The sequence below is a fragment of the Phaseolus vulgaris genome, chromosome 11 (genome assembly GCF_000499845.2).
Source record: "Phaseolus vulgaris cultivar G19833 chromosome 11, P. vulgaris v2.0, whole genome shotgun sequence".
Lineage (NCBI taxonomy): Eukaryota > Viridiplantae > Streptophyta > Magnoliopsida > Fabales > Fabaceae > Phaseolus > Phaseolus vulgaris.
This window is the reverse complement of record NC_023749.2, coordinates 32713299-32723066: the sequence shown is the minus strand read 5'-3', so window position 1 is coordinate 32723066 and position 9768 is coordinate 32713299. Positions and strand designations below refer to the sequence as shown.

Genomic DNA, 9768 nt, shown 5'->3' with positions numbered 1-9768 from the left:
TAAGTGAATATATATACAGATAAAAGATTATGCAAAAAGTATGAATTGGTTACTTGAATTATTGGTGAAGGAGGGAAATAAAATAGGACTCATGGGACCAAATGAGAGACATGGCATGTGGTGTTGTCTTTGAGGACTTTTCTTAATAATCAACGTATCATGTTAGCATGTACATAGTAGAAATGACCCACCTTTTGGATCTACGAAAAAGAAGTGTAATTTGATCTTATCGACACTAGCTTATTCAGGGTGGTGGGTTATTCAAATATCATGCTGTGTTTCTTAGAATTTAATGTACATCAAATGTGATTCATAATGCCTTGTGATATGGACAATTATTCAGCGTTGGTTCTCTTATTATCACAGTGGAGCTATGAGGTATAGGACAGAGCCAAACCTTACATATAATGTTCACAGTTGGCCATGAGATGACTCAAGAAAACAATATCACATGGTATTGCCGCAGAAGTCGTTTTCAGGGATTAGGAAACTGAGTGGGAGTGCATTGCGATAATGATCGTCAAATTATCCACCTGATAACCTCATGTTTGACATTTCCATTCAAAACTACATATCTCTTGGATGTATCATCAAATAGTATCACAGTGACAGACAACAACTACTAAACCTTAATCAGACAACACCATGTGCCCTTGTCTTTCAATTGGTCCAATTACTCCTATTGCGTAACCCTCCTTCAATAATTCATGCAGCCAATGGTGTCTTATCTATTCATTTCTCTATATATTCATGGCTAATTTATAGTATCAACACAGATCATTCACATCCTAGAGCATTCAAAAGTCAAGAGCTTATTCTCATCCCGAATCAACACAATGGGGTTTCGTTTACGTGGTATCCGAAAGGCATTATTTGCAACAAATCAAGCATCTTCAAAAGCAGGGGATGTGCCAAAGGGCTATCTTGCAGTCTATGTAGGAGAGAAAATGAAGCGGTTTGTAGTCCCCTTATCATACTTGAATCAACCTTCATTTCAGAACTTGTTGAATCAAGCTGTTGAAGAGTTCGGATATGAAGATCCCATTATTTGTGGCCTGTCAACTCCTTGCAGTGAAGATGTCTTCCGACGTATAACGTGTTGCTTCAATTGACAAATAGTAGTATACTTTTGGACACTGACATAGATTAATGAAGACATTTTGTAACATAGACGTCTTCTCAACTTGTAGAGATCTCCCTTTCTTGAGGAAGAGAGGGGAAAGACCATTCAAATGACAAATTCATATTTCTTAGAGCATTTCTTTGTGTGCTTAAACCGCACTCTGTCAATACTATATATACACAAACCTTCCTTCTGTGTCATTGTAATGATTTACAATTGTTTCATACAATTCAATTTTCTCTCTCAATAACACCTGTGCCTTCCTACTTTTCTCCTTGATTCACTTATGTCCTCATGGCTTTAGGTTAAAGTCTACATTGTATCATAATTCAACAGGTGGGACATCTTCCTAGCCAGTAATGGTTTGCAGGTCGTTGAGTTCATAAGTGCCTATATGATTATAAGTATTTGATGGTATTTTTGTTGAATAAACTTTAATGTAATTTGTGGGTTTTAAAATTAGAACTTACTAGAAAAGAGTAGAATGAGTTTGGATATGTAAAAGGTCAAAAGTTGTGAGTGGGATTTTAATTATGTTGTTAGTGGGGTTTTAAGGTAATAATGAAGATTTTTCTAAAAGAGCTTCCTAAAGCCTATAAATAGGATGCTCTCTCAGAATTATAATATGCACCACAGAAAGAAATATACTAGAGAGAGTGTGAGTGATTGTTTGTGCTACAATTTTACGTTGAATATTAAACCAATAATTATCTGTCAAATTATTTGCAAGTGGCTATTGTACAGTGTGGGAGTAGTTCAAAGTTTGGAATTATAAAAGTATGGAAATTTGATTGTTTCATGTGCATGCATACATACTGCTAATGCATAACCGAATATCTATATTGGAAATGACTGTCCTCTATACCAAACAAAGGGACTATTTAGTGGATAATTATCAAAATATTTTATCCATACTAAGAATGTTATGATATTATTATTAATTTAACATTGTAGTGGTTAAAAGTTTTATATATAAGTATCCATATGAATATAATTATTAGTTAAATTATGTTAAAGTGTATATTTTTCTGTATTTATGTTCGATATAACTTAGAAAGTAAATATATATTATCAATTTGATTTAGAAGATTCCAAGTTTTTATTTGGTTATGCATTAGCAATTTTCCTGCACAGTTGATAAATCTTTGAAAGCTCCATTTTTTATTGCTCCAAAACTTTTCCAACACGCACAGTCCTCTTGAAAGGTAGTTTGGCAGTATGGTAGTTGGAAGCATCTACGCTTGACAAACAATTTGTCCATAACAGCACAACAAGAGTCTAATCTCGTACGTACGTACAAGAAAGAGTTGCAGCAACAGAAGGAATGCATGCACTGACTTCTGGAAAATTGATCTCTTTGTCAGAACAAGAACTTGTTGACTGTGACACAAAAGGTGTGGACCAAGGGTGTGAAGGTGGTTTTATGGATGATGCTTTCAAATTCATCATAAAAAATCATGGAATAAACACTGAAGTGAATTACCCCTATAAGGGTCTGACTTTCAGTTTTACAAGAGTGGTGTGTTCAGTGGTTCGTGTGGAACTGAGTTGGATCACGGTGTGACTGCTGTGGGATATGGTGTTAGTGATGATGGGAGAAAGTATTGGTTGGTAAAGAACTCATGAGGAACAGAATGGGGTGAAGAAGGCTACATTAGGATGCAAAGAGCTGTGCATGATTATAACTTGTACACTACTCTTCATAAATTACCTACTCTTGTGTTTAACTCTATATTCTCAAATCAATCATTTACTAAAAATGAAACGAATAAAAGGGAAATGATGCTTACTTTTTTATGTGATAGGTTTAGATATAAGAGTAAATTTTTAATTAAATGATATGAAAAAATATTAAAATAATAGTATTGTCGGTTGTGTTCTCGCCGGTTGACCTCGGTTGGACTGGATGGAGAGCTCCGCTTCTGGTCTGTCTCCTCTTGGTGCACTGGAACAACTCTTCGCTGGAACAGAGGGGGCTCTACCTGTTGATCACACTCCGACGATCAACTAAGTGAGAGCATACAAAATAAATATTCAGTTTCAGTCTCAAGTATTCAGAAATAGCATACCTATACGGGGTCTCAAGCCCCTTTTATAGATTTCCCTTCAACAGCTTCTACTAATGAGAACATAATCTCAATAGAAAGTCATATAAATATAATAGAAAAATCACTTGTTCACGTGCATCTCTTATCTTCGGGTGCTAACAATAGAAATTTTTTTTGTCTACATGTGTACCATTATTCTCGGGTGCCAACAACAGGAAAATATTTTGTCTGCATGTGCATCACTATTTATCAGGTGCTAACAACATTATTCTCAACAACTTTTATTTTCATTTAATTACCGTATGTAATATAAACAAACAAAATGTTCCTTCTATTTTTAACTATATTTTTCGAGTTGTCTTACTCCAGCACTTGGGTCGAGCTTTTGGCCCACCCTTTGGGCCCATGTTGGCCCAAAAATTAAGCTGACCATACCAAAGTGCTTGGACTGAGGTCCTGAGCAATCCTGTCCAGTACACAAGCCTCCCAGGCTCGATTCAAGCTTGTCTAGGCGAACAGGCTTACCAGCATTTGGCGGATGACACGACGTTTTCCCCAGTGGGAAGGTGAGGCGCGGTTGTGGAAGCATTTCTGGTGAGATGTCTCACCATACTGGATTGTGAGCGTACACGTGGCATGGCATCAACGGCCAGAAAGCACTATCGCTTCATTTCCCTCTTTAAACGCTAAAAAACCCATTTCTCTACTTACTCTTCACGTAACCTTCATACCTCAACACTTTTGTGCTCTCAAACCTCTCCTTCACCAGAAAGCTTCCTTCACACTTCTTCTTTCCAATCAGCTATCACACCAGATATTTTCCTTCATCTAATATCTATTTTCCTTCTTTCGATTCGCCTTCTTTGTCTTAACAATTATTTCATCTGGACTCGCTTTCTTTGTTTGAACTGTGATTTCCTTTGGATTCATTTTCTCTGCTCTGAACTGCTTGTGTCTTGTTTGTGTTTGTGCTTGTGTGCTAGTTATCTCTGCGATGGATTACAGTGTTATGTACCCTTGGGCCAAAAACGATCTTTTGAAAGAAACATCTTATTATACCACCCATTTGTGCCTTAGAGAGTTAAGAGAGAATGGTTGTACCATGAATAAGAGATATGAGAGTCATGTAAAAACCGTAGAGTGTAGAGAGGGCAAGCTCATCTGTTGTGATGAGTCCTCGGACCCCGAGGGTCCGTTCTGTTTCTTTTATGCTACCTTTTTCAAAAAGGTCCTTTTACATCTTGCTTTGTCCATCTTCGAAAAAGAGCTTTTGACCAAGCTCAATGTCTCCCTTGCCCAGCTACACCCTAATAGTTGGGCATTCATTCGTGCTTTTATTATTCTGTGTACTCAGTTCGGCATCTCACCGTCTATTGGAGTCTTTTTATAATTCTTTGAAGCTAAACACACAAGTAGTAAATCGTGGGTGTCCCTGAACGGTGCCCTATAAGAGCCCTTCTTTCCCTTTTCCAGTCTTCATATAAGAATTTTAAAGGCAAATTCGTTAAAGTTCGAGCCTCAATAGGAGATCCAACCCTTCTGGATGGATTTTCCCTATATTGGACCCCTGAGCCCAGATTCCAGAGTGCTCGATGCCTAGAAGATCTATCACCAAAAGATCAAGGGATCTTCCAGTTCTTGTCGAGCTTGAAGGTCGTCTTCGACACCTTCTACTTAACAACCAAAGAGTACATTCCTGATACACTGAAAGCTTATACTGGTACTCCTCATTTCCACTCTTGGTGAAAATAACTCTGCTACTACTTATTAACCATTTACTTATTTACTTTGCAAAAAGAATGTTGACCCATATCTGCAAGGCGGAGCTAGCCGAGATGGCTAAAAAAATTAGGACAGTTGCCAACATGCCCACGGATTCTTTAACTCAGAAAAAGAAAGCTTCAGTCACCATTACTCAAGCCCTAACTGAGCAGGAGGAGGACACCACCTCAGGGCTTGATTTTAAAAGAAAAAGAAAAGCAACTGCTCCCCCTACTGAGCATTCTCACTTGGATGGTCGAGGGCCCCATCAGGACGTTGTTTCCTCAGAAGGTCAGGCCCCGCACCGAGATGTAATTGTCATCCAAGAAGGCGAAGCGAAGAGCTATAAGAGGAAGAGCTTGTGGGATTCGAGCTTTGACGCTATGGTGAACATGTGATGACTTTTTACGGCAAGTGCACCGCGTTTGTCAGAAGTAATAATTGTCCTTAAGGACGGATATCGATCCCACAAAGAACAGTGAATCATCGAGTACAATATTCGCTAAATATAACAACAGAACAATAAAAAATAGTGTGAAGTGATTATGTTGGCACTGATCAATAAGAAAACAAACAAAGAATTAGTTGCTTCAATTGGAAAAATTGGGATTAAGTTTCATCTCTCTCACTCTTATGTATTTTAATTAGCATGTTAATATTAAGTTCTTTAATTGAAATTGATACCCGTATAAAAATCATTTATATCGATTCCTCGCATATAAAATCCTTAAGAATGTTCCCTAACTATCGATCCCTCGCATACTTATAAGAACAACTTAGAACGAAGCTCAGACGTTTAATAGCAATTAACATTTCAAGTCTATTCCTAGCACTCAAATATGTTAAGTATTGTTGTTTAGGTCCGAACCCTAAAAATACCTCCCGGTCAGATTTAAGATTCTCAATTTGTCACGGAGAATTAAAAGTAAAACAGCAATACCAATAATCAATCAAGAACTGAATATTAATATATAAAATATCACCTCAATACATAAGAGTTTGAGCAGATTACTCCCAATCCCAAAGGGTAGAATTAGCCACGCATACTTCTATCACCTTCCATTCTCCCAATTGGGTTACAATTCACTCTATGGTGTTTTCCTCTCAATCTGGCACACTAAGGTTGAGCCTCTAGCCCTCTATTTATCCTAGTTTTCTAGTGTTAGGTTGTTTATTGTGTCGCGCTAATGGGCTAAATGATAAACATAAAAAGGCCCAATCTTTCTTTCTTTCTTTCTTTTCTTTCATTCTGGGACCTTCTATCTTTATCTTTTTGGCTCAAATCATTCATCTTTAATCCAAATCTCCAATCTTCTTTAGAAATATGCAATTAACACCAAATTTGGGAATAAAATACTCTTATTCAAATAAAGATCATAAAAAATGTAAAAAGGTATAAATTCATAAATTAGGGATTATTTTATATGTAAATTAGCAATAAATCCTCATAAGTGCCTATATTTTAATATGAAATATTACTGAAATTAGACACTTATCAACATGTTTTCTTGTCCAACAATGACAAGGACAGGCTCATTGCCCTCGACGAAGACCACCTGTTTTGCGACACCATGAAGCAAATTGGGCATACCTTTGCAATGATGTAGCTGCTGAGAAAGGACTGTGGGATAGCTATGATGACATCTTATCCTACAGCATGATTATAACTTGTACACTACTCTTCATAAATTACCTACACTTGTATTCTCTAATCAATCATTCACTTAAAAATGAAATGAAAAATTAGTCATGTGAGTAATGATATTATATATGCTTTATCTATTTATTTAATTAGTAATTGTTAACCAACATTTAACGCGCGCAATAGTATATATAAAAGGTGAGGCTTTCCTCTCTCATTCTGTTCAGAAACAATGGCAGAAGAATTAGCAACCACGATTCCGCAATCGCAAGGAAGCTCCATGAAGAAACGGCCTTCGAAGAAGGACAAAGTGTTGCTGGAGGACTATCTCCACCTCCTTCATTCTCGTCAAACTCTTCACCTAACAATCAATCAACTCAATCAGGTTCCATTCATTCTATGTACCTTTCAATTCTTATTTTCATTGACAATTTTCTCTCAACACTCTGCATTTCATTCTTATTTTTCTTCTTCCTTCTGCCACAGGTCATCCGCATTCACGGTTTCAAGAAAATTCATCACGCTCCCAAGGTTCTATTCTCCATCACGCTAATCTTATGTTCTGTTTGGTTACTAACAATATTTCGCCGGAAACGTTGCCTACTTTTACCGTTTTGTTCTTAATTTTTTATTCTTCAATTCCTTTTAAATTAAACACGTTTTAAGATTAGAAGTTCTAGACTGCCTTAGTTTATTAGTTCTCTGTCCACAAATCTCCCAACAACAGGAGATGGTTATCGAATAGGTTTCCGTCTTGAGAAATTGCAAAAACCTATCTGGATTCCTTGCGCAGAAGGTGCTAGTGGAGGCGGTGGAGTCGCTGGATCTTGTAGATGTGCCGCGTTCGACCCTGTGTGACAGCGTTTCGGCGTTCGCGGCAGTGGCACTGGAGGACGTGGTGGCAGATTTGGCAGAGCTGAAATGGCAAGAGTGCTGCGTAACCTCCGTCGAGAGAATCAGTCTCTCGGAAGGCAAGAGCGTGTTGCCTGCTTCCTCCGATCAGAGCTTCGGATTCGGGAGGCAGTCGAAGAGGATGGACGAAACCCGTGACCTAATCCCTGAAAATTTCCAAGGAAGGCTGAAACCGACGAAAATGGTGCCGAAGCGTAAGAAGAGTAAGGTTGCCGCTCTGGACTCTGTTGCCTCAGCTGTAGATTCCGCTTCTCTGGCTTCCTGCTAAGTGGATGAATCACCACTGCATCCTTCGCCATCTTTCCTTTTTTTGGTTATGGTATGTTAATGTTTCCAAAGCGTTACACCATTTAAATTGGAATTGAAATTGGTCTATTACGTAGGACTACTAAAACTTTAGATAAAGTGAGAGATTCTAAATGCGTCTCACCCAAATGTCAAGTGGTTTTCGAAATATTAAATACTCAACGAACATAACACACTACAAGTGGAAACATTGATGATTTTCCTTTCTTCAAAGCAAAATATCTTACAATACCTGAATATTATACCACTTAATCTTTGGATAACATTTATTATATATATATATATATATACAAAAACAATATTGGAATAATAAAACATAAAATAAATAGTATTATTGAATTAAGTTGGATTGAATAGTATATAAATTATACGGTGGCTTACAAACATAATTATATACGTGCATGACAGTTTGACATATACCATAGATCTTATCGTCATAAAATATAAGATAGAAGTCTTATTTATACGTTGCATTACTTTTAAAAGTGAATTTTTAAAATTATGACTTATGTCAATTAAAATTTCGTAATGTCTAATTAAAAACAATTTCAATGTAAATACTGGTCTAGACATTATTATTCTTGTTATAATATAATGTTTTAAGGATTATCGTTCTAATAGATTTTAAAGTATAATACGTGATTTTTAACTATTGTAATTTAAATATTAAATTATTTACAATTATTTATTAACATTTATAATTTATTAATTTAATAAAACTCTTTTTCATAAGTACTAGTAAAAAATATAATAAAATATAACAAGAAACAAAGTTAATTAACTAACAATTTCATTTATTGTTTGGTTTAAAAAAAAAATCTCTAACCACTGAACTAAACAAGTTTTTTTTTCATATTACCATTTTTATTATACATATTATTATTAATATAATTTATACATATTATTAATAATAATTATATTAATAATAATAATAATATAAATTATATTCATATTATTAATATTATATTCAATATTCATATTATTAATATTATATTCAATATTCATATTATTAATATTATATTCAATATTCATATTATTAATATTATACTCATATTATTAACATTATTCATATTATATTCATATTATTAACATTATTAATATTATTAATATTATATTCATATTGTACCGCCCTGGTAGTCGGAAGTGATGACGTGGCATCCAGCTACAGTGGGCGTGTGGACAAGGCGCCAGGTTGGCAGAAGGGAAGGAAGTCGGGGGCTCGTGAAGTCGCCAGTTATTAAGTTGGCGTGTTCCGATCTCCAGCATACCAGAATCGGCGATCACCAGGTTAAAGATGAAGTCGCCAGATGTAAACTCAGGCGACCTAGTGATTGGAGATCGCCAGAGCAAGCACATCGCCAGAGATGAAGGTGGTGCAGATTATGAAGGCGGCCGGCGAGACCACAGGGAAGGTGTATGAAGGCACCCTAACTCGCCAGTTCCAGTAGAGATCGCACTCCCAAGTTAGCTATGTACTGGGCAGCACCATGCATAAATAACTTAGCCAAAAAGAGAGTCAGAAGCAGCGCCCAAGTCAAGGAGGCTCCAGATGATGGCACGTGTACAGTTGGATGCGAGCCACGTGTCCAAGTCTGTAACTGCCAGGAGAGAGAAAGCAACCAGGTATATAAGAGTTCTCAACGAAATTTCTGAGGTACGCACGTTCAGATTACACTCTTTACGCTTGCGAGTTATAGAGCTTACTGTGAGAGAGGATTTGCACGGTTCCTGTTCTCTTAGTATTTGGTGATTCGGTCACTGACTTGGGCGTTGGAGTGCGATCGGCCGCAGCGGCGTCGCTCTGTTTCTTTGCAGGTTCTTGAGGTGGATCTCGAAGAGGAACGGAGGTTTGAAGCGGTGCGCACGTCGATCCTTTGACGAGGCAGTTTCCAGCGTTCCGGTCAACAGGCAGGATCACATATTATTAGTATTATTAGTATTATTAGTATTAAATATTATTAGTATTAAGTATTATT

The 9768-nt window shown here is 36.7% G+C and overlaps 1 protein-coding gene across 2 annotated transcripts; it reads left to right on the top strand.

Annotated features, from left to right (window-relative positions):
- The first annotated feature begins 6771 nt into the window (after positions 1 to 6771).
- LOC137831962 (uncharacterized) lies at positions 6772 to 7980 on the top strand. 2 transcript variants are annotated; one of them, XM_068639898.1, is made up of 3 exons: positions 6772 to 6959; positions 7061 to 7105; positions 7371 to 7980. In XM_068639898.1, the coding sequence occupies exons 1-3, from the start codon at positions 6807 to 6809 to the stop codon at positions 7752 to 7754; spliced, it is 582 nt and encodes a 193-aa protein (XP_068495999.1). In that variant the 5' UTR covers positions 6772 to 6806; the 3' UTR covers positions 7755 to 7980. The 2 variants fall into 2 exon arrangements, with proteins under 2 accessions (XP_068495999.1, XP_068495989.1); XM_068639888.1 differs by having other exon boundaries at positions 6780 to 6959; positions 7368 to 7980.
- Positions 7981 to 9768: the final 1788 nt, after the last annotated feature.

Bases quoted from the DNA above. Each gene is read 5' to 3' on its own strand.
- LOC137831962 (XM_068639888.1), top strand. From the start codon at position 6,807: ATGGCAGAAGAATTAGCAACCACGATTCCGCAATCGCAAGGAAGCTCC. The intron at 6,960-7,060 runs GTTCCATTCATT...CTTCTGCCACAG, and splicing joins CAATCAATCAACTCAATCAG to GTCATCCGCATTCACGGTTT. The intron at 7,106-7,367 runs GTTCTATTCTCC...TTCCTTGCGCAG, and splicing joins AAATTCATCACGCTCCCAAG to AAGGTGCTAGTGGAGGCGGT.